This window comes from Zootoca vivipara, chromosome 13 (genome assembly GCF_965207765.1).
Source record: "Zootoca vivipara chromosome 13, rZooViv2.hap1.1, whole genome shotgun sequence".
In the NCBI taxonomy this organism is placed as follows: domain Eukaryota; kingdom Metazoa; phylum Chordata; class Lepidosauria; order Squamata; family Lacertidae; genus Zootoca; species Zootoca vivipara.
Genome location: NC_142596.1, coordinates 19,298,647 through 19,323,531, shown reverse-complemented (window position 1 = coordinate 19,323,531; position 24,885 = coordinate 19,298,647). Strand labels below are relative to the sequence as shown.

Here is a 24,885-nt window from a genome sequence, read left to right as displayed (position 1 = left end):
ATATGAATAGATAAACAGATACATAGATAAACTAACAAGGAAATGTAGGGAACTGAACCTGGGACCCTCTGCATGCAATGCATGTGCTCTTCCACTAAATTACAGACTTTTCATCCATGGTTATAGCCTCTGTGAAAGCTAAGCCAAAGTGCCCTTGACTAAGCCCATCTATGCAAATATGGGATTGAAAGATAAGAAGTGCCCCACAAATGTAAATACCCGTGGGTAGAGATGACAGGGAAGTTTGCTTATGTTCACATTTTGTCAGGCTTCGGGGAATCAGAACCCTCCTCTGGTGGCAGCAAAGAAGCAGATGTAAAAAAGAAGAGTTCTTACCATTTAGTTTATTCAATGATCACAGAGAGAGGCAAAAGAATGCGGTCTCTCTCTAGAAATGGCGTTGCTCCAACTGTAGTCCCCCACTTCATCTCCCCTATTCTACATCAGTCCTGCATCAGCTAATCTGAGCCTTCTGCCGCTGAGCTCTCTGCTGTACTACCCTCAATGCCTGCCTAGTCCTGGGAGAAGGGGGGTTATGAATGCTATCCAAGGACACTGAGTGTGTCAGCTGTCTCTCCCCTGGTGCTTCTTCTTCTTCTTCCTGCTGTTCCTCTTCCAATATTTACCAGTTCGGCTCTCTGCAGCCTCTGAACTATGCCATTCTGCAGATCACTGATCTAAATCTATACTGTCCTCCTGTTCTCGGGAAGGTTCAGGAGAAGGGGCGGTGGCCCCCACCATTCCTCCTTAGTCCAGCCCCTGACACATAAATGTGAATCTATGAAACTTAAACTTAAACTTTAAATGTGAATCTATGAAACTTGCACTTTTTGAAACAATATGAGAACTCGAGCACAGACATCCTTTTGAATTCACAAACAATGTTTACAAAAGATGCATATAGTAGGGTCAAGTGTGCATTAAAATCAGCATACCAGTAAAAATAACATACAAAAATGCATTATATTTGAAGAAGCTGCTTGCAAAAATGTTTCCATTAGGCAAAAGTGCATTAGTCAGAATGTGTTTATTAGGAGAAATTGGCACTAAAATTTCTGGTGAATTTTCATGAGGATTTAAAAACAAAAAAATGCAAATTGGGGCAAAAATGTGGAGAACGGAATTTAAGATTGGGAAAATGAGCAAAAGATAGATCTGAAACTGACAGATCCTTCCAACTCTACCTTTGCGCCTCCATCTGCCTTCACTTCCTGGAGTCCAGAAGGGCCTGGAGCCGCGTCTCTTTGCACAAAAGGCCATTACAAGCTCTCAGCAAACCTTGGCTTTAGACTTGGCTATTGATTCCTTTGTCTCACTCTTTCTTGGCCTTTAGAAAATGACAGGCTGTTGGAGAACTGAATTTTCCCTGCCTTTGAAGGGCTCATTGATTTTAGTTTATACATGCTCTCTCTCTCACACCTTTCCTCCTTGCTTTGGAAGCAAACCTCTTATTTTCCAAGAGAGCTTACAGAACCAAGTTCACCAATAGCCAAACGATTTCACTGAAGTACTTTGGTCTCATTTGTCCTGGTGACATGTGGGCAGCATTCCCCCCCATCTCCTGTTTCTTCAAAGCGGAAACGGCAGCTTAAAGGAGCAAAGGAAAAGAAAGAGGGAAACGAACAGCTTTTCGATAGGGCAAGCAGCTGAACTGTTGATCACTTTTTCCTGGGAAGGAAAGGAACCGCAGACTTTTCTGTTAAGTTCTGCCATGGTAGGATTCCCAGGACACTGTACCCAGAAGAGAATAATATCCAAGAGTGAAACACACACACACACACACACACACACACACACACACACACACACCTGCCAATTGAAGACCCAAGTTAAGGTTATCTCATGTTGGCTCAAGCTCCCCAAAGCCAGGAAGCTAACTACCATGTGTGCCCTGTGATCAGTAATTCTGTTGTGCAATGTAACAAATTGTTCTTGCTTATAACCCTCTCCACCTGGCCAAACCTTTTATTGGTCTTTCAGGCCCAAGTTCAGAGAGGGAGGATGGAGTGCTTTGAATAAAAAATGCCCCACCTTGCCTTATACTAAGTCAGGATGTTGGTTCATGTAGCTCAATATTGTCCACACTGCCTGGCAGCTGCTATCCAGGGATTTAGGCAGAGAGACTCTCCCAGCCAGACCTGGAGGTTACGGGGATTGAACCCACAACCTTTAGCTTTCAAAGGCAGTTGCTGTGCCACGGAGCCATGGTCCCGTGTCTTACTGTACTTGCAGATGAATCTTCCTGAGAATTGGCACAAGCCTGTTTACTGCTTACATCAGTAGCTGGCAGGATGGGTTAAGACCAGGATGGGGAACCATTTTGACTCTGTGGTTCAGCACCTTACGGAGCCCTAACCTAGCAATTCAAATTTGACTGGTGGGAGGGCCTGCCTGCCAAGTTGCTTGATGCCAGACTGATGCCAAGTGATTGGTTGCTTTGAAGTCCCGAAGTCAGGACTGTAAGTCCCAGAGCAAAACTGAATGACTTGACAGTTCAGCTTTCTGGTTCTGGTTTGGGAACTGCTGCATGATGAACAAGAACAAAATGTCCATTTACTATCACGTTGAGATTTCTACCAGTAGGCATGCTGCAAGACTTCTGTGGTTGCCTTGGAATGTGAGGTTGTTGGTGAGGGTAAAAGAGGTTGGGTGGTCTGGTGTTGCAGTTGAAAAAAGTGATATCTGGCAGGTTTAAGCGCCCTCTTTCAATACACATTTATTTTTTCAGCTGCATCCTCCCAACACCATTTGGCAACAGAGAAGATGTGTGGGCTAATATTTGTGAGCTCAGTTGACTAACTTGGAATTGACGTGAGCTCCTGTGAGCACTTTTTGGGTGACGGGGAGCGGAGAGGCACTGGCCTACAAATGCACTTAAATCGGAATCATTAAGCAATTCATTCCTGTTAAAAATCAGAATATTGACTGCCTGCACACTGCCAAGATTCACCTTTTGTGCTGTCTGTTTAAATGGATGAATTGCTTTTCAAAACTTCCTTTGATATTTTTCATTACTGGCACAATCACCCATCATGACAGTGCTTGGAAACAGGGCTTCATGTACCACACTCCAGGTCATGAGGAGTACCGCCACTCTCACTCCTACTGCATCAGAAGAGGCCTCATCTCCCACTGTTTGAACCATCCTGCCAGATACTGATGCAAACAAGATTGCACAACAGGGTTATATCTGTTAAGGCATCAACATTAACTTCCAGTTTCTAAGCTTTGTGGTGCTTGAGCCAACAATATAGCCTTTAGCCTTAAGCCAGCAGGGTTTTGAATGAATGAATTTCCCTGGTTTTTTTAAAAGGAAATTTGTTAAAATACTAGGTTTTGAGTCCCCCAAAATAGGGGTCGTGTTATACACAGGGGCGTGTTATACATGGAAAAGTATGGTATGTTTGTTCAGGACCCACAGCACCTTCTCATGGGCCCCAAATGGTTGGCTACCCCTCATCTAACCACTGCACTACACTGTCATATTCCATAGCTAAAGGAATAGACATTGCGCATAGTGCCCACTATGTAGCGGACTGCAGACACTGGGATTTTTTTTTTGTTTAATTAAAATTGAAATGTGCACAAACCACATTAATTTACCAGTAGTTGCTGCCATGGGTTTTAATGGAACATGGAAACCTTAATCCCTTTGAACCACCGCTCAGAAAGTTACCAAACCAACAGAGGATCACCTTCCTTAACGAGTCTGGATAAAATACACAACAGTTATCACCAAAATGTGAAAGAAATATATGATATACCTGTTTAAAATTATGAGTAAACTTTTGTAGTTTCCTAAACCACCTAACTTTATTAGTACAATTTCCGAAGGGATCCCCCCCACAATCAGTTCTTAGTTTGGTACATTTGTAGACCTCACCATCTGCTATACATTTTGGAAAGTGGGTTGTCTGTCTCTGTCCATTTGTCTGTTCTCTGTGGGTTCATCCACACCTTGAGATATCATTGCCAAACTCAGCACAAGGTTTCCCAAGGGGCAGACAGTGGTCTTTGTCAATGTCTGGATGCTGAGCACCATTTTGAATCAAGATGGTAGACCAATACACACAACCCAAATTACGCTATCCATTTCGAAATCACTTTTGTTTTGTTTTGTTTCTTATAATACCCGAGCAGCACTGGTCACTTTCTGCTAATAGATTATATATACTAAGTTGCTCCAAGTGTCATTTTTATGAGCTATATAATTTTGAGATATTTAATGGTGTAGCCTTCCTATTGCTGCCTACCTTAACTTTTTGCTGTTCCCATGCCCCTTTAATAATTTGTGGACAAAAGTCCACATGGCTTATTACTGCCTCCTAGTGGATTGAATCAGAGGTGCTTTGCTTGCACCATAGCTCTGATACAGGTACCAAGTCATATGTGCCCGAATTTGACAGGTGAAGATAGGGGCACTCTTGTGTACGTCCAGAGGGGAAGCCATGTTCAGTTTGTTACATAAATAAACAAATAGAGGGAGTGTTGTAGAGCTTTAAAGAGTAGCAGATTTATTACTGCATAAGTTTTTGTGGTCTAGAACATCTGGACATCTGATCGAGTGGGTTTTAGGCTACATAATTTATGCCACGATAAATCTGTTAGTCTTTAAGGTGCCATAATCAGGTGTGACAACAGAAGCAAATGGCTTGGGGGAGCAAAGCATTGGCAAATGCAATTATTAGGGGACCATGAATTTAATCTGTGCTTAATAAGATGTGATTAAAAGCTGGGGGAGCAAACAGGCTTGTGGGGATAGTTTGCGTGCGTCTTGTGTAATACTTCTAACACTCTGCTGGCTCCTGCCCAACACACACAGACAGAGGCTCCCACTTGTAGGAAAGAAAGAGACATTTATTCAGGCAAGTAACAGTACAGGCTCAGCAGCAGACACAGTGCTCAGGAGTCACAATTTGGGAGTTCATGAGCAAAGCAAGAAGTTTAGAACTGGACAGAAGCAACAAAGATGTCCAAACAAATTTCCGACCCTCTCACCGAGCTTTTTAAAATCAGGTGTGTTTAGCTCAGTTGTGAGGCTCTCTTGCCTTGTTGGAATGTCGAGATTGCAAGTGTGCACTTCTTCAGGGTGGGTGGGTCTGCTCCCATCTGTGAAGGTGGTGCCTAGTTCTAGGCAACAAGCCTGCCCCCTCCTGTTCAGGTTCCTGCTCAGTTTCTGCCATCTCCTGTTCTGCTTCCCCCCATGGCTGAGGAAAGCCTTCCTCAGCCTCTGTAGGAAGGTCAGCATCTCTGTTCCCTTTTTCAAAATGGCAAGGGGAAGGGGAGATCCCTCTCTTCCAACCCAGGTTCCCACAATCCTTCCCCTCACTCCTCCTCCTCCTCCTCCTCCTCCTCCTCCTCCTCCTCCTCCTCCTCCTCCTCCTCCTCCCCCCTCCTCCTCCTCCTCCTCCTCCTCCCCCCTCCTCCTCCCCCCTCCTCCTCCTCCTGAGCCTGCCAACCCAATTGCTTCCAACCATCCCAACAGTGCTGTGGAGTGCATGACAAACACCTCTATTCTCACACCAAGAATCACAGCCTGAGCCTTCCTCCATTTCCCATGGCTGAATGATTCCCGCCCCCTTCAACTCCTGCACAGTGGAGATTAAACTGACCATAGGATGGTTAATCTCATAGTCGATCTATTTGTGCTTATTATACAAGAGTCCGGTTTCATTTTATTTAAAATGAAAGCTTTTGTGTCTTGCATCTTCAAGATGGCTAGCTGTAATGTGACAGATTTAGCAGCCCATTCCTTATCTGGATAGGCAGTTACGAAGGTGGGTAGACTGCAGGGAAGGGAAGCAAACAATCACATATCGTGCCCCTCTCCCTGGCCAGTGCAATTAGGTGGTGACAGTGGCATTGCTGCTGCTTACCCAGATGATGCAGGGAGAGAGCAGTAGCAAAGTGAGCCTTGTACAGGTTCCCAGCAGCGTAGCTGTGCAGTCCAGCCTCAGCATTGCCCTGCTCCATCCTGCCCCAGTAAGCAACAAGGACACCGTTCTCTGGAAGGCGTCACAGCAATGCAGGGAGCTTGCCTTATATCCAACCAGACCACTTGTGCACCTAGCTCAGTATTGTCTACACTGACTGGCAGAGGCGTTTCAGGGTTTCATATACAGGGAGTGTCCCTCCCAGCCTTCCTGGAGATCCTGGGGATTGACCTTCTGCAGGTAAATCTGATGTCACTGCAGCACTGTCTCACCACACTGTCTGCTCCTGCTGCACGTTGATGTGCATGTGTTTGAACTAGTATTAAGATGCTACCCTTTAAGGTGGCCACGTGTCTTACATTACAGAGGAGAGACATCTTTGAAGGCATCCTTCATTTAGAGGGCTGTTGAGCCCAGTTGGAAGATAATGAGCCTTCAGAAAGGAGATCAAGGACCTTGAAGTTGCCCATCAGTTGTTAGCACCAATGACAGCAGACTGAGCAGGCACAATAGGTTGCCTAGTCACAGTCTTATAAGACATTGCATTTTTGCTTCAGTGATTTCAGTTATGACAATTATTTCTGACTTTGCAGCAGTAGATGTAAATTTGCATGTGTAAAATGTTAGACAAACCTGTGTGGTGAATGAGTCTTGGTTAAGTCCAGAAGGTCCCGTGCTCAATTCCTGGAGGTAGGGTTAGGAAAGACCCCCCTGTCTGAAATCCTGGAGAGCCATTGCCAGTCTGTGTGGACAATACTGAGCTAGCTGGACCAATAGGTCCAACTGCAACAGTCTATAAGACAGTTACTATTCTCCCATTGCCAATAGCCTCGCTGCTTCCAGCTGAAACAGGTTAAATTCTGCTGAAGCTCCCAAGATACTTTCCATCTGATGATCTGGTATAATCCTGCACTGGCAAGTGGAACTCCCCATCTCTCAGCACACCAATAATGGCCCTATCATTACAGATCTGCCTTCACTAATCTCTCGGATGCAAAATGGTAAACTGGGGAAGCTTAAGCGGTCCAGCTGTCTGGCACGCTGAGGTTTCCTAGGCACTTCTTTAATGTGGAAAGTTGTGTTTTAGGTGGATAATGTCTGATCCTTTGTAGTTGTTAGGAGTACACTGAATTGGCAGGTAATTGGTACCCAGCAGAACTGGGCATTCTGTCTCAGAATGGGACCAAGGCTATGAAATACCTGTCTGATATTCAAAGAGCAGGGGAAATACATTCATTCATACATACATACATACATACATACATACATACATACATACATACTGTACATACATACAATATCCCACTTATGGTTAAAAAAGCTATGAGTGCAAGTAGCTGTATGAGTTTGGAAGTAATACTAGAGCCAATTATATCTATCCATATCGATATCAATATATCTATGTCATCTATACCTATATATCTGCAGCCACTTTCTTTAATGACAACTCAGTTGTTCAGATGGGACCAATACCATGTAATTGAACACAATTCAGAGGCTTACTTCCAAAATGCATGAACTGGAGACTGAGCCGGAAAATATGTGCATGATTCAAAGAGTAGCAAAGGACTGGTGTAGAGAGAAAGAAACTCATAGACTCAAGCTCTGGAAATGTTGCCTGTTCTTAGCTTTCTAATTGGGGTATGGAGTTCCATCAGAAGAACAGAAGCACTGCTTCCTGGATTGCCTGAAAAAGCAATGTGGGTCAACATTCAGTTTCTTAGCAGGGGGCAATCAGAGTCCTGTGGGAAGCCTTCCAGCAGAGCAAGAAGACAATGGTTGTCTCCTGTTGGGTATCCCAAGGTATATTGCTTCTGAACATTTTTCTTTTCAGTTTTTTTTAAATTCCCCACCCCCAGTCTTTCACCAAAGAAGGCTCCAAGAGTACCTTATAAGATTGGTAGTCAAGACAGTCTTTACTCTCTCAGGATTAACATCTGAAAGACAAGGCAGAAAAGGAAAGGGGAAAATGGAATGAGGAAGAAGGAGAGGGAATAGGGAGATCAGGTGCCTGTTTCTTAAACTAATTGTTGTTAAAATGCCCACCTATGATGCTAGCAGTTTGGGAAGCAGAATGAAATGGCCATATGAGATTGGAAGGAGGGCCAAAGGGAGCTGGTTGCTCAGCAGAGCAGATGGAATAGCCCTGTTTCCCTTCTCAGCCTAATAGCTATTGATGGCCTGATAACCTTTTGTTTTCTAAAGGAGGAGATCTTGGAGTTCAAACCAACCTGCATAGTCATCTTTTCTGATCTTCATGACTTTCCCTCAGTCGATTTGTCGGTTTGGGTTGTGGTTAACCAGGGTTGACTAAAGAGACACTCTATGTACAACGTTACATGGATTGTCGAAATGCAGTGACAACTGACTTTCACATGGCGATCTTGATGACCTCCATTTCTTATGAACAGACAAATGGGAGAGGTAGTGAGATTGGAAATATTAACTTGTTTCATTTCCCAAAAGTGAGGAAAGAGGTTTTTTCCCCAGGAATTCACAAAATTTATCTTGAAATTAATAAGAGAATGTTGACGATCACCAAATTTTGTGCATTCATTCACACACTCTCCAACACATTTATGTGTGTTTTTGTGTATGGACACCCCCAATTTGTAGCCCCCTGATAATGGCATTTTGCCCTCTGCTGCCTCAGGAGTCACCACTCCCACCCCAAATCCATCCCTGAAAAACCTACTGTTCCTTTCCCCACTTTTCCCACTAGCCACATTTGGCCGACAAGCCTGAAGTTCCCCACCTCTACTCTAATTCATCTGCCCATCACTACCAGTTCTCTCACACAACAGGAAGCAGCAGTGGGGAGATAAATTGCGCTGCTGATTTCTCCCTGCAGCCTTCTCGTTCTCTGTTGGAGACATTACCTTAAAGAAGCAACTGACTCCTGAAAAACCTATGCTTGTAAGTTAGACATTTCCCAATACTGTAGTGAAGATGTGGAGAGGTTTTGTAGCGCCAATGGGTATTGGCTTCCCATCTTGGCAAACGGGACAAATTGATTGTTCTTCAAAAGCCCCAGTCAATATTAGCCTCTTGCGTCAATAAATCCTGATTTTCCACTCTGATCATAGTCAATAGCTGCATATAAAGGCAACCTGAATGTGGCTTTGATAAAACAACCATCAGTTTTGTGTGCAACAGCAGAAGCTAGGCAGATGGATTAGACAGTCATTTTAGATGGGGTGAAACACAACTATTTTGCCAAAGAGGAAGGTCATGTACTGTTCCTCTATTCACCTGGATGTACATAATGTAATACCAGTGCACAGGAGCAGCTCACATAATTGCATGCTTATCCATTCCTACAAACTGCGTGGTATAAGCTGTGGATTTAAAGACAGCCAAGTGGTGCTTAATTGCTTCATAATCTGCAGGCTTCAGTTCTCTCAATGATAACAGGAAAGGTTGGGAAACCAAAAAGGAAGCTGATAAATTGTCTTGCTGTTGCCGAGTAGGATATCATGATCTTATCTTCCGTGGTTGCATCTGCACTCTAGAATTAAACTGTATTAAGAGTCATTTCTTCATGAGGACCCTAGGAGCTGTAGGGTCTCTAACAAAGAATCTGGGAAGGGGTGTAGCTCAGTAGTAGGGCACATGATTCAGAGGGTCCTAGGTTTCAATCTCTTGTCATCTCTAGGTAGGGCTGGGAAGGACTCCTGCCTGAAACGTTGAAGAACTGCAAGTCAATATTGACAGTACTGAGCTAGAGGAATCAACAATCTGACTCAACATACTGAAAGACAACTTCTTATGTTGCTAAGTTCTTAGCTATCTCATCATTCTTTGGGGGAAGCAATGGCAGCTATGAAATCAATACAAATCTGAAGTGCAGAGAAGCCCCAAGAGTAGCTATGGTCCAACAACATCCACAATTACATTTTGAACAGCTCTGTCCTAAATCTTTGAATGTCCTAAATCTCTCAGTTGTCGCATGTGGATGTTAAACAGTGTGAGATACAAGAGAGACTCCTGCAGGACCTCATAGCGCAGGGGTAGGGGAGCTCTTTCACCCTGGGGGCCACCTAGACAACCTTCCAGGGACCACATGGCAATGGTGGGTGGGGCCTGAGACAAAAGTAGGTGGAGCAACAAATGTAAAGGTTACCTTTGTACAGCCTTAATTTTTTACCTTTGTACCAGCAGGTAGTTTCTAAACACACTCACAACAGCCCTCTCTGCCCTCTGTCTGGATAAGATGGAGGCATTATCAGGGTCCAAGGCCACTTTCCACCCAGGCAGAAACTTTTAGGAAGGGTGCAAATGTGGGCTGGTGAGGGGTGTGGCTTGAGCAGAAGGGGACTGACCTGAGGGCCAGATAGAGGGGCTTGGGGTCTCATTTGGCCCTTGGGCCTGAGGTACCCCACTCCTGACATGGAGTAAATGCCAAGAGATTGAGCAGTATTGCCCAACAGCACCTTGCAAACCGTCTAGCCTTGTGAGATGATCCCACTCCCAGCATCTCTGAACATTATCTGAAACAGCAAAATTAGTGCTTGCAGGACTGGATTTTCAGTTTGTTTTATCCTGTTAATTTAGCTTTTGCATTGTTCTTGGTATGCATTAAGACTAGATTATTTCATTATAATATTCAGTTTATTCTTTGCTTATTAAGTGTTTGGCTTTGTTTATTTGAGCTTTCAAAGTGCTTTGTAAGAAATTTGGTTTTCCCCCAACCCACAAGGGCAATGTTGATTATAAGTTGATGTTTCCTACGTGCAGCTTTGAGCACAATCCACTGTGGAAAAGAGGAATGAAAATAAACCAAGGTGGAGACGGTCGACAAAAATCCTACTTTCAGTTTCCAAAATATATTGTACCCACACAAAAACTGGGGTGCGCTATTCTCTTGATTTTTAGGGTGATAGATTTTTTCCCCTCCAAAATATTTACACAGGTTGGGGCTGCTGCTTACCTTAATTCTACAAAGTTAAGGAGTTTGGGTTCAGCTTCCATGTTTTAAAATGGGCCACTCCCATCCAATCCAACATCCTGTTCTCACAGTTGCTAACCAGATGCTCATGGCAAACACACGAGGAGGTCCTGAGGGCAGCACGGCTCTCCCCACTCCCACACTTACTAGTATGGTTTCAGAATGATACAATGTGCCATTGCATTGCTCCCAAGCCAATCCACGATGTGTGGCTCGCATTTTACTTCCCCTGCTTCCTGGACTGACTTGGAAGTGACGAAACGCCGCATTGCATTCCACCGTTCTGAAGCCCTTCTAGTTAAGTGCTGGTAGAGGAGACGGGGAGAAAGGGCCCCATCACACTGGGAATCTGAGAGAGCTCCAAACCACCAAACACCTCACCCACTTAATCCTTAAATCCTAATGTATTTAGGACAATTGTGTGCAGGTTTTTGGAGAAAATTCTTTTTCTCTATGACATTTTTGGAGGGGCTTTGATTTGCCACAAATCACCCGAAGAATGGCTGGGGGGAAATAGAGAGAGAAACTTCAGCATGGCAATCAACAAAACTTCTGGAATTGGTCATCCAGGTGGGAATGGCTCCATTGTTGCTAACCTCTCTTGTGCCTTTGTTAGTCATTTCTAGCCTATCAGCCCCCCCCCCCAACAGAAACCATGTCCCTTACTGTCATGCATGGTCACCCAGAGGCAATGCTGTATAATATTCAGCACAGGTGACCAGGCCAGGCTTCATTTCTAGCTTTTCAAACAGCTTTCTCTTTGGCCCAGTAGTGGTTTCTTAGCAACTACTCAGCTCTCGCTTGCAAGACAGCAAGATTTAGGAGCTTTCTTTTTCTCTTATCCTCAGGTGTTTTGCGACTACCATGGCCATTCCCAGAAGAAGAATGCATTTCTATACGGATGCAGTATAAAGGAGACCTTGTGGCAGGCGGGACGTACTGTTGATACAACTGTTGTCACCGAGGATGTTGGATACAGGGTAAGGCGTTCTTCTTACAGTACAGACTTTTGCACAGAAACTCCGGGTGAAACTGCTTTGCTGCTCTTCTGAGTGACCTGTTTATTGATCATTTGTCCTGATTTGCTTGCGCAGAGCTTACACGGAGGTAAAATGGTATTTGGTCCTTATTCAGAATTCATTCTGATTTGTTTGCAGGGAGGTTATTTGACAACGAGTATTCGTCCTGCATCCATCCTGATTTGCTTGCAGGGTATTCGTACACCTTCCTGTTAATTGTTAATTCATTTCACAATAGTTGATTCAACTCTCCATTGGAAAAAGTCTATTTCTTTTTTAAAGTGGAACTTTTGTGGTTGCATGGCAGAACACTTTAACCTACTTTAATTGTGCAAACCTACATTTCCTGATAAGTGCTTGACTACCTTCTGGAAAATACTGACAGTCTTGAGTAGGGATTTAAGAAGCACTTTCTCTTCGGACCTGTATTCATCATAATCAGCACTGTTTCCATTCTGCTGCAATTCGATTTCCACCAAATACTAATATAATTTGTGCCCTTGTCTGCTACTTAACATGGCTTTTGTAACTATTTACATAACTTAATCAGCTTACACTAATTTTAATGTAAAAGAAACATCAAAGCAATGTAAAAAGTCATTAATTAATTAGTAAAAAGTCCAAAACCCCCTAAAACCTAAGAAGACATGTTGCCTCCCCACCCACTTTCCAAAAAAGAGAGAAAAGAACAAAGCCTGCTCAGCAGAATGCAATATTGTTTATCTGACCCCATGTGTGCTATACATTTAAAGCAATATCCTACCACTTTAAACAGTCATAGCTTGCTCCAAAGAATCATGGGAAGTGTAATGGTGTTGTTGCGGCTACTCTTGAGTACTCCCAAGTCTGTGCTTGTCTTTAATGGTTTTATTGTGCATACTATTTACAGTGCAGAGATAGCAGAAAACTAGTCACTTGCAGAATCGAGCAGTGGACGTTTCCGGCTGCGTGACCAGCATAAGAGCTTAGGCACCCCAAAACGCCTCCTCCCGACCTTACGTTTAGAGGCATGCCTTAATTCGGGCGCCGGAAGGGACTGCCTGTTCTCCTCCACCTGTTGGTCACGGCGGTGCAAGGGCTCTCCAACACCACTGAGCCTTGACACCTCCGTCCTGCTAACTTCCTCACTCCCCTCACCTGACCCGCTGCTGCTGCTCCCACTGGGTGAAGTGCTGGTGAGCAGGATGGGGGGAGGTTCCCTGTAGGGAGGTCCCCTGACAGGAAGTGTAGTGTGTTAAGGGTGGTTGAGAGTTGTTAGGAGATCCCTATTCCCCTCCCAGAGCTACAATGACCAGAGTTCTCTTCTCTGCTAGGAGAAGAATAGGGGAACTCCTAGCAACTCTCAGCACCCTTAACAAACTACGCCTCCCAGGATTCCTTAGGGGAAGCCATGACTATTTAAAGTGGCATTGTACTGCTTTAAAACGTACAGTGCAGATGGAGCATCTGTTGGAAAATGAATATGGGAAACCAAGGTGGTGTTGGGAGATGGAATGATTTATTTATTTTTGGGAGCCACCTTTTTTGTGTGCGGTGAATAAAATTATTGCAAATACCTTTGGTTGTGCGCATTGCTTTCCCACTTTGCAGTGCTAAGGGTTAGCTGCACCTGCTGTAATTGAAAGTGAAAGCATTTCCCGAAGTGATCTTAATAGAGCACACCATGAGCCTGAAACATTGACCAGAGGAAATATTTCACACGGCGTTCCTTAGCATGAGCAAGATAGCCTTGGCGGGGTGAGGGACGGCAAGGTGGGGGAAAAGCTCGTCGTCAGCATATCTTCTGGAGCTTTGTTGCCGCCAAACTTTAGGAAACCGGGGATTGCTGGCAAGCATATAGAGAGCATCAAAGGGCTGCCTTCCAGCAATTGAGGTGTGTGCCTTGAATCTGCAATGGATGAGCCATGAGCAAACTTCTGCTGCAGTCTGACAGTGGAGGCATTAAACATTGATACCCACATGTTATGAAACCTGTTTCCCGACAGGTGTGACCCACCAGCCCATAAACTGCACCATGCAGTCTTTGCCTACTATCCTCTTTCCTTCTTGAGAGCTCCACAGACAGCCTTTCTACACAATGCCATAGCTCTGCCCTTGACTCCACACATAAGTAGACTGAGGCTACCCTGGGTACTGACTTGTAGGCAGCACCTTCACACACCCCTTTTGGTTGGCTAACTGTAAACAGAATTAACCCTCAGCTCACTAATTGGATACTCCCTGCTTTTGTACTGCCAAAATTTCTGCTCACCCCCTCCAAGAGGTGGGCGGGGTTTGCGACACTGCATGGGCTTACCTGGCCAGGTGCCAACCACCTTGCTGCAGGGTGGCCGTCACCCCAACCCCATCTTGGCAGGACAATGGGCTGCCCGCTGGGGTTGGGGCGAGGGCCAGGAAAAGGGCCGATGCTCTTCAGCCAGACTCACTTTGTTTTCCTGCTAAATTCACCCACCCAACCCTCCCTAAAAATAGAACATGGTCTTCTTTTGCAGGCTAACCTCTTGCTTCCTAGGTCAGCGGGTGCTGTTACGGTCATTAGACGGTTGATGTATTCAGAACCAGGAAGGAATTTCCCTGCATTGGCAGGTTTTGCCTTCCCCACAGCAAGTCGTCACAACTTGGGCAGTTTTTCGGCCTTGGTCAGTATCCTATAGTGAAGTCTATCTTCGAGATGGGGAGGTAACATCTTCGTGCACCCCCACGCGGCGGCGTTTTCAGGGCCCGTTAAAGGGATGATTGTGGGAGTCACTGGCCCTAGAGTGGCGGCATATACTGTAGGTCAAACTCCTGACTTTGGTGAAGTGGGAGGGCACGCTGTGTAAGTTCACGCTTTACAGTCCCCTCCCACTGCACCTGACTGCCCTGCACATCCTCAGCCCCTGTTGGGTTGAGAGGGATTCCGTCCAAGGCCTAAGCCAGGGTTCCTGCACCTGAAATTCAACAAAGTTGTGGCCTAATTTAAACCCATACATTGTTGCCATGTCTCATTTCTGGGGGGGGGGGGTTAGGCTCTGGGGACAGGGTTTAGCGCATGTGGGCTTGCAAATTCCATGTAACTTGCCTTGAGCTCCTGGAATGTTGGTTTTGTAGGTGAGTTTACTTTAGCTTTAAATGTCCTCCTTGGGGATATCTGAGAAAAACAGAAAGGAAAAGTTGTCCTTAACAGTCGTTTTGGCACATTGTTACAAATAGATCTGTTTGTTTATTGGTATGGGGTTGGTTGGAATTGTTGGTTCATATTTTTTTTTGAAATGTACAATTAAAAGATAATTAATGAGAAAATAAACAGAGGGGAAAGAACCATTAGCTTGAGACCTGAGAAACACGGTTACAACAAACAGAATATTAAATTCGTATTTGCTAATGTTTACAAATGAGCACTCCACACACTTATGTTCCACTTACCTACCAGCCTTTTTATTTAATTAAAATAAAAAAGGTTGATTATAAAGACAATTTCCATTGTCTTAAGGAGCTGAATTGAGCTGGGGAATCTGCATATATACATACCGTATTTTTCATCATCCCTTCGTTGGATTGGGCTCAGCTGGGCAAGGACAAGAAGAAAATACTCAGACCTTCACAGATGATGCTTGAGTGGGTCTGATCTTCGGGGGGGGGGGGCATTTGTGTGTTTGTTGTCTGAATGGCAACTCGGGGAGAGGAAGTTGGTGAGCATCTTTAGAACATCCCACTTTGCCCGAGCCATGGACCACAGTAATCACTGCACCAAGCCCAAGGCAAGTTTCTACGAACTGAAAGTCTCCAACAATTCCTTTATCCTAAACAAAACCATGACAGCTCAGTGGCAGAGCATCTGCTTCACACACAGAAGGTCCCTGGTTCAATCCTCAGTATTCCCAGGTAGGGCTGGGAGTGACTCACTGTTTGAAACCCCCAAGAGCTTCCTTACAGTCTTTGAAACATGTTGTTTAGGGAACTCCAGGCCTCTAAAGAGCTAAGGCGGGAATCAGCATTGCCAGATTTCACCCCTCCCAAGCCCCCATTGCTTTTGTTATCTGTAGGTATCCATGCCATAGCTGTCCATGCCATAGCTGCCAAGTCTCCTGTTTTTCGTGGGAAACCCCCGGATTTTAATCCGTTTCCCGCTGTTATCCCGAATAGGAAAAAATCCCGGAAATCCCCCGGATTTCCTAGCTGCCAGGGAGGCTCCATTTCGGATGCCACTCTGCCCATGCCTGGGCACCGGAAATCGGGCAGAGCAGCACCAGAAGTGGCTTCTAAGCGACTTCCGGTGCCGCTCTGCCCATGTCTTGGCACCGGAAGTTGCTTCTATGCATGTCCAGACATGCGTAGAAGCGACTTCCGGTGCCGCACCGCTGCTGATCCCACATTTTTCAGCGGGAGACTTGTCAGCTATGGTCCATGCTTATTTTTTCCCCCCTGCTGCCAAAAAAGCTTCACTTGCAGATTTTTCAGATCAAGCTGATACAGGAGCAAGGGAAGACTTTTTCTGTGATCATCTGGCAGTCCAGCCAGAACTGCAAGAGAAAAACACACACGGTATAGACAATTCAGGTTGTCCAGCTAGTACAAGGCAGGGAACTGGCCCATGCATTTATGGCTGTCATTTGACTCCTCCTCTACACTGGGTTGTTGAACGCTTGGTCATTTCTGCAGTTTGCATTGTGATCGGGCTGGCCTTACCTGTTAGGCTCCAGGATCAGCTTCAGCTGCTGGTGAATGTTTTCCTAAGCAAACTATGTTTGGGGATGAAACAGGAGAGGAGCTGAGTATGTGAATGTGGGGGAATAGCAGATTTGCCCAGCTTTGACCTGCCTGGATGAGAGAATCAAAGGCTTAGAATTAGGCTGGTCCTGTGTCCAACTTCACACAGGATATTCCTCTAATTTGAAGGGCTGTCTGGTACAAGCCCAGTTAAAATAATCCTAAGAAGAATATTGGGTAGGGGCCTTGAAGTTGCCCAACATAGTTAACAGCGTTTGGACAGAAGACTGAGAAGACACATGGGCCCTTGCCTTGTCACAGCCTTCTCCACTAGGGTGAGTGGCATTGTACTGTATTTCCATTTAAACTATTGCACCCATTTCAAAACAAATTAGCATATGCAAGTGATGGGCAAACCAGCATCCTCTTTCATCCTCTCCTTTGTGTGTGTGTGTTGCATTTCCTCTTGCTTTGGCAATGTCACTCTACATCAGTGTTTCTCAACCTTTTTTGGGCCACGGCACACTTGTTCCGTGAAAAAAATCATGAGGCACACCACCATTAAAAAAGTTAAAAAAATTAACTCTGTGCCGCCCTATATTATAATTATGACTGTAAGAAACACTTGCCAAATATTGCTTTCCGGCGGGTCAGCGGTGTGTATTGGCGGCCGCCAGGCTCGTTTGCACTGAGCTTTGGGAAAGAGGAGGAGAAATATTGCTTTCCGGCGGGTTAGTGGTGATTATTGGCGGCCGCCAGGCACGTGACAATGCAAATCGCCCTTCTCGTTGCCGCACGCCGCGGCACACCAGCCAGCGTCTCACGGCACACTAGTGTGCCGCGGAACAGCGGTTGAGAAACGCTGCTCTACATAGCATTTATTCTGTTTCTCTTGAACGACACCTTGAGCATGCCTTTGCGGTTTGTGGGTCAGAGGATCCATGTCAATGTTCCTGGATGCCTGTTGTTTTGTCAGTAAGAAATCCCACACAAATGCACATTTATGTGTATGTGTGTGAGGAAGATGGTGGTGGAGGAGGATGCAAGTACAATAAAACTGCTGCGTACTGTTGACAGTTTAAAATGGTCAATGTGGTTCCTAAGATCTGTGTGTGTTTCTTCCAAGCAGTGAGTTAGAGTCTTTTACCATCAGCCAACAATATTAGCTGTTGGCTAATAATAATAATAATAATAATAGAGCATCAGGTAATCTGCCGACCAATGATAATGAAATGTAAAAGCCAACAAGCTCAATTCATCTGTGAAAAGAATCCTGTTCCCTTTTGGAACCATAGGTGGCGATATTTGTTCAGGTAAAGAGAGAAGGTGTGTATCAGAGCTGAAGACACCCCCTAATAGATACTGCAACCGTTTTCTCCAGAATAACATTTAGTGTATAAAGTCTAGCAGTTTTGCACAGAGTATTTATTTGTGTGTGTATCTATTAAATTAGAGGCAGATACACAGAGATTTGGGGAGGACGCAGCTGATCTCCAGTTGCAATTCACAAGAAAATCAGAATAGCTCCATATCACGAATCCATATTAGGTACTCTCCACCGTACTAATAATTTATGAAAATCCCTATTGGATCAGACCCACAGCCCATCTAGTCCAGCATGGAAATGGCAACCAGACCATTCCTATCAACCTCAGCCAGTGTGGCTACCAGGATGGTCTAGAAGCATTCTGTGTGACATTGGCAGGCATTTATTTGCATGCCTTGGGGAATGGTTCTTGTGTTTGCTTTTCATCCAGCGGGGTCTTGGACCAGACACCTGTCAAGTTGGTTTGTGTGTGGCAGAGGCAGACCAAGGCAAAGCGGCGTCTCCTCGTTTCTCAGACCAGCAAGCAAGCCCAACTCTGAAGCCTTCTAAAGTTGCTTTGCTGTGTTCCGGAATGTTGAGAGCCAGTGTGACGCAGTGATTTGGAGCGCCAATGTTTTTACTGATATTATAATCTTGTGTGTCGTGCAGATTATAAATACTTTAATACGCATTAATCTCTTTCCACACACACAAAAAGCCTTGAAGTGACTTACAGATACAAAACTACATAAGATACAAAGGCCTTCGCAATGCATTTAAAACCAAATACATAAAGGAAGGAACAGCAGAACAAAATTCCTAAAATTGCTCCCCCAACGATAAGTATAAAAAGGATTTAAAAAGGATGAATTCTTCCCCACCCAATTGAAAGATGATGACCACAAAACAGGTTAGAAAGTATGCCACAGTATGATCCAAGTTTGTGAACAAATGTCTGGGCATACAGGAATGGCACCTAGAAGTTGGGAATGATAGTGCCAGGTGTTTTTGTAATAATACCACAACTTTAACTGCCTTCTCCCTAAGCAGCCTCTCTGCTTCCTAAGACCTTGGCTACATCAACACCATACATTTAAAGCACCATGATACCCCTTCAAACAGCCATGGTTTCCCCCAGAGAATTCTGGGAGCTGTAGTTAAGGCTGCTGAGAATCCTATTCCAGAGCTACAATTTCCAGAATTTCTTGTAAAGAGGCATTGATTTTGGGAAGCGGTGGCCTTCCTTTTTGGGAAGCAGTGGCTGCATAGCCTGCAACATTCCTCAGATGAAAACAGGGGCATTTCTCACTCCCTGCCAACTGACCCTTCTCAATTCCTCTATTTTTGTATCATTGTGCCCAAGCATTTCCTATCAGAAGAAGGGCAAGTGCCTCACTGCTACACCAAAGGGACAGAGCACACACACCCTCCACCACCCTGAGAAAACCCCATAATCCTGATTTTATTTTATTTAATTCTTTGGTAGATTTACAAAAATAAAAGCACACACCAATAAATAAATTTTAGAAAGGGGCATGATTAGACGCAGGTGCACAAAGCATTAAAAAAAAAAAAAACAAGCAAGAATCCCTGCGCTCTGCTCTTCTCCCCCTTTCTTCCCGCCCAAGTGACCCTGCCCTCTGTCTGCCCCTCAGAGTCTACATGTCATGCGAGGCTGGCCACCGGTAGCAGCACCTCTCCTCCTCCACCTCCTCCTCCTCCTCCTCCTCCCCGCCTCTTTCCAGCAGTCCAGCCGGGAGGGGGAAATGGGGCATTCCGAGATAAAATCAGAATCTGGGATGGCTTTCACAATTCTGGGGCTCTCCCTGGAAAATCAGGACACTTGGAGGTTATGTGGCTGTGTAAAGTGGTCACATTGTGCTTTAAAGGTTTGCTGTAAATGTGGCATTGGTGCGTATGGCCTTCTCGGTGCCTGCCCCCCATGATGGAACCATGGTTTGTGACAACAAAAGAAAATGCCTTTTTGGTACAGGCATTGTGGAACACCTTACCCCATGCAGTGCGTCTGGGTCTCTACGTTGCTGTCTTCTGATGATTGGGTTAAGACTTTTCAAAATTCTTCCTGAAGGGTTTTGCTTTTCCAAGTAGATGAATTCTGTCTCTCCCCCCACCCTTTCTTGAACCTTCCTCTGTTTTATGCTGCATTACATGACTGGTACTGTTGTTTTATGAAGAATTGTGATATTTTAATTGCTGAAAGCTGACCTCAGTAATGCATTGCATTAGAAGGGAGAGATATAGATCCTTGAATGAATGAATGAATGAATTCAGGGCATTTGGCATTTGGACAGCTTTAATGATAGTGCTGTTACAGTTTCTTAATCTGGGCTTTAGTGTGTGTGTGTGTGTGTGTGTGCATCATATATATAATAAATTGTGCATATATGTGTATATGTTGCTGGTGTGTGTGTGTGTGTGTGTGTGTGTGTGTGTGTGTGTGTGGAGTATAAAGCTATATACAAGTCCAATAAATCCAATCACATCAATCATATCATTTATGGTATTTTTCCTATATGTTCAAAGTGTTTCCTGTACATTATCTCTTTAACTCTCAGATTATGTGTAAGAAAATGTTTTTTTCCTGGTTAGTTATGCCATACATTTTTCATGTTTGGTACATCCCATTACTCTTTTATTCTGTTGCTACTAATTTGGAACCAGATAATTGGTTTATATAACTTCCGTTCAGTGTTATTTTCCAACGATTTCAGTGGGAGATCTAGCCTGTCTTCTATTGCTTGTGATTTATTTTCATCCTGCTGGCATGAATTTTTTAAGCATTATGCTCCTCGCCCAGATCTACCAAATTTCAGATAGATAGGACAAAAGCTCCCTATTTAGAAGCAATTAAAAAGGTCCCCCCAATCACAGCCTAATTGCTCTTTTCCTTCTCCCCTCTGTAACCTTTCTTGTGGCCTGTACAGGCTGTTCCAGCAGCGCTATTGAAACACATTTGGGACTCCTTCATTTGAATTCCCATTCATTCCTATAAATAAAATGTCTGAAGCCAATGGAGCTCATTTGTTTTTGTATTTCGTTCGTTTTTAAAATGATTGCAAACTTTCAGCAATTCTTACAATAGGGGGATCAGTCAGCAACGTGAAGCCTCTGGACCAAACCTGGTTTCTTGAATGCTGCTGTCTGTTTCTTTAGTTGTCAGTCTGAATCTGAAAAGAGATATGTAGAATGGAGTATCTGGGAAGAAGTATTTGCTGGCAGGCTACTTGGCTAGCTGTATGTGGAAAGTGGCGGCAGGACCGAGATACCATCATGCCCAGAGTAGTCAACCAGGAAAACCAGTTGCTGAACAGAGAGTTGCCAGAATCCTGCAACAACCAATACAGATGGACAAAGACTGAGGTCAAGAGATACTGGTTTGCATAAGGACATCCAATAGGTTCATCACTGAGATGAGAGAAGAAGAATATTGGAAGCTGCCTTATATCAAGTCAGATCATTAGTCCATCATGTTCAGTATTGCCTACACTGGCAGGAAGACACTCTGCAGGGTTTAAGACAGGAGACATTCCCAGCCCTACCTGAAGATGCTGGGGATTGAACCTAGGACCCCTACAAGCCAAGAAGATGTTCTACTGCTGAGCTATGACCAGTTCGTAGACAGTGTGGTGTTGAACCTAGGAGAGCAGGGTTCAAATCCCCACTCAGTCATGATGTGACCTTGGACCAGATACTGTCTCTTAGCTTAACCTACCTTACAGGGTTGTTGTGAGGATAAACTGAAGGGGGGGGGAAAGAACCCACGGGTGCTATTTTGAGCTGCTTTGAGAAAAAAAAGTGGATGGAAAGGTAGTTAAAATGTGGTAGGTTTATCCAACGATGAACACATTTAAATGATTATAGATTTATTGTGTGTGTGTGTGTGTGTATGTATTGCAGACCCTGCCAAAGATCTTGGATAAAGTAGCTCCTGTATTTCTCATGAGCAGCTGCAGCTTCCTGGTAGAGAAGTCACGTGACTCGACAGCCCGGGTTGTGGTTTGGCGGGAAATAGGAGTGCAGAGGAGCTACACCATGGAAAGCACTTACTGCGGATGCAGCCATGGCCTCTACAAGGTACTGTGATACTTGCTTGGAAAACAAACTTTGCGTGTATGTCTTTCATCCTTCTTTATATACTATCCATGCAGGTGCTTTTCTTTCTTTCTTTCTTTCTTTCTTTCTTTCTTTCTTTCTTTCTTTCTTTCTTTCTTTCTTTCTTTCTCTCTCTCTCTCTCTCTCTCTCTCTCTCTTTCAAAAAGACCCACACAAAATCACAATCCAATCCCAACTACTTATAGCCAATGTGATGATGTCATCAAGACCATATAGCCAATCAGATCTGTGTGGCAACATCATTAAGGGTAAGCTGACCCTCACTGTGTGTGGAGGATGAAAAATAAAGACTGCAGACACTTCCACACCCCTTCCCTACCTGCAAACAGCAAAATGCTCATAAACCTCAGGGTCAGAAATCATCACTGTAAGTGTGGCCCCATCTGCACTGTACTTTTAAAGCAGTATCATGCTGCTTTGAACAGCTAAGGCAGGCACCCCCCAAACTTCGGCCCTCCAGATGTTTTGGACTACAATTCCCATCTTCCCCAACCACTGGTCCTGTTAGCTAGGGATCATAATTTATTATACATCCTGGGAAGTGTAGTTTGTTAGCAGTGCTGGGAGGTTTTAGGAGATCTCTGTTCCCTTCACAGAACTACGATCCCTCTTCACAGGGGACTCTGGGAATTGTAACTTTGCAAGGGGAAATAAAGGTCTTCTAACAACTCAAAACACCCTTAAGGAACTACAGTTTCCAGGACTTTGAACTTTGGGAAGCCATGACTGATTAAAGTGTTATGACACTGCAGATGGGTTTGGCTGTATGTGTGTATCTCAAAGGTAAAGGTAAAGGGACCCCTGACCATTAGGTCCAGTTGTGACCGACTCTGGGGTTGTGGTGCTCATCTCGCTTTATTGGCTGAGGGAGCCAGCGTACAGCTTCCAGGACATGTGGCCAGCATGACTAAGCCGCTTCTGGCGAACCAGAGCAGTGCACGGAAACGCCATTTTACCTTCCTGCCGGAGTGGTACTTATTTATCTACTTGCACTTTGACGTGCTTTCGAACTGCTAGATGGGCAGGAGCAGGGACCGAGCAACTGGAGCTCACCCCGTTGTGGGGATTCAAACCGCTGACCTTCTGATCAGCAAGCCCTAGGCTCTGTGGTTTAACCCACAGCGCCACCCACATACCATACCAGCAGCTAAAAAGAGAAGGTGAGGAATGACCTAAAACATTTTGATTGCTGAAGGAGAAATTCCAAATGGTGCTTCCAACCCTTGATGAAAAATACAAGCATGAACTAAATTATGGAGTGATTGTTACTCTTTAAAACTACCGTACTTCAGTGTTTTTTTGACTGAGATGGTATGGCTGAGCCCTGAAAAAGACTTGGTTGTTTGCTTGAGGAACTGGGCATAGATCTTGCGTGCAAGAGAAAAAGAATTGGGGCCAAAGAATAAATGTTTCGTTGGTTATATTAACAAGGAGCACTTGTAATTTAATTAAAACCAAATCTCCAACCTTCAGAAGGGCAAACATTAGCTCTTGCAAACATATCCAGCTCATTCTTCTGATTAAATTACATGGAGGCTCGTTCTGCTAGGATATATTGGACAGAAGTTTTCATAGTACACAATGGGCTGTGGGGTTAGGATTGCCACATCTGATCTCACCCGCCTGCCAGAAAAATTCTTAGGCCAAACAGCTGTGTCTTTCTTTGGCTTGATTCATTCCACTTATATCCTGCTCTTCTTTCAAAGAACTTTGAGCAGCTAACATTTTGTGGCCTCCCCATCTAGGCAGCTTATAACTGTACTGTGCTTATTGGTGCTTCAAGGGGAATATAAGCTGAAATGGCTTGTGAAAAGGCCGAGCGGGGGGAAGAATTCTGGTGAACCTTTGATGGTGGTGCATGGGTTGTGCTTACCACATTGAGCGTACGTGGTGGCATGAGTATGGATGTACGTGGGAAACATTTTCCGATCCCTCCTGTATTCAGCAGCGGTGTTTCCATTCACTGCAGTTCATCTGCCAAAAGCTATGTTCTTTGTCTGACTATCTGCTGTCGCAAAATTGCACAACTTATGTAATTAATTGCACAAATTATGTAAGCTATGTTGCCATTATATTTTTCCACTATGTTCATTTCATTGCAAAGGAAACATGGTGCAAATAGGAGTAAACTGTAGTCATTTATGTATCATTTGAAAACTGAAAGCAACAACAACAACAACAACAACAGAGGATACTGATGGCATTTACTGGATTGATTTTTGTTCTGAAGGTGGGATGAATTAGTGAGCATTGGCACTTTCAGGTCCTGTTTCTGTTTTCAGTGGAATTTTCTAACATCCTTAAGCGTGGGGCTCTTTTCACAAAGGCCTCAGTCACTGGCAGAGCTTCCAACAGTGATCATATCTCCTGATGTAGATCTTCACTTGCCCCTTCTTCCCTGGCCTGGTGGTAGGAAAGCACCATTCTGTGGTTTGCCTCAGGTGCAAAAATGTCTTGGGCCAGCCCTGGAGGGTGTGTGTGTGTGTGTGTGTGTGTGTGTGTGTGTGTGACTTTTACATGGATAGAACATGAGCGACTGTACAAAGGCAAGAGTCACATCCATTGCTCTTCCCATGTTTGCTTTTAGATGTGTCCAGAGCTGGCATGTGGCTTCTGGAAGGTTGTCCACAAAGAAATGGAGCCCTCAGGCTCAAAGGGTTTCCTCAGCCCTGTCAGAGGCCTTCAGTTCTTTTGCTGTACCGTTGTGAGTTCAGCAAGTTCTTTGGGAATTCAACAGCTTCAGCCAGGCTGCCATCCTGAATCATGGAAGTGCCCTCTTATGGATTACACAGTGTGATAATGGAGGTACTAAAAACACAGGTTGGGGTATGAGTTTCAGCCAGGTCTCACCAACCT

At 44.6% G+C, this 24,885-nt stretch overlaps 1 protein-coding gene across 1 annotated transcript in view; it reads left to right on the top strand.

Annotated features, from left to right (window-relative positions):
• The window catches only part of AGBL1 (AGBL carboxypeptidase 1), a 403,281-nt gene that overhangs the window by 196,711 nt on the left and 181,685 nt on the right, over positions 1-24,885 (top strand). Inside the window, exons 20-21 of the mRNA XM_088656701.1 lie at positions 11,730-11,861; positions 21,814-21,990. Coding sequence (XP_088512827.1) covers positions 11,730-11,861; positions 21,814-21,990 — 309 coding nt within the window. The remainder of the gene's footprint in view (positions 1-11,729; positions 11,862-21,813; positions 21,991-24,885) is intronic.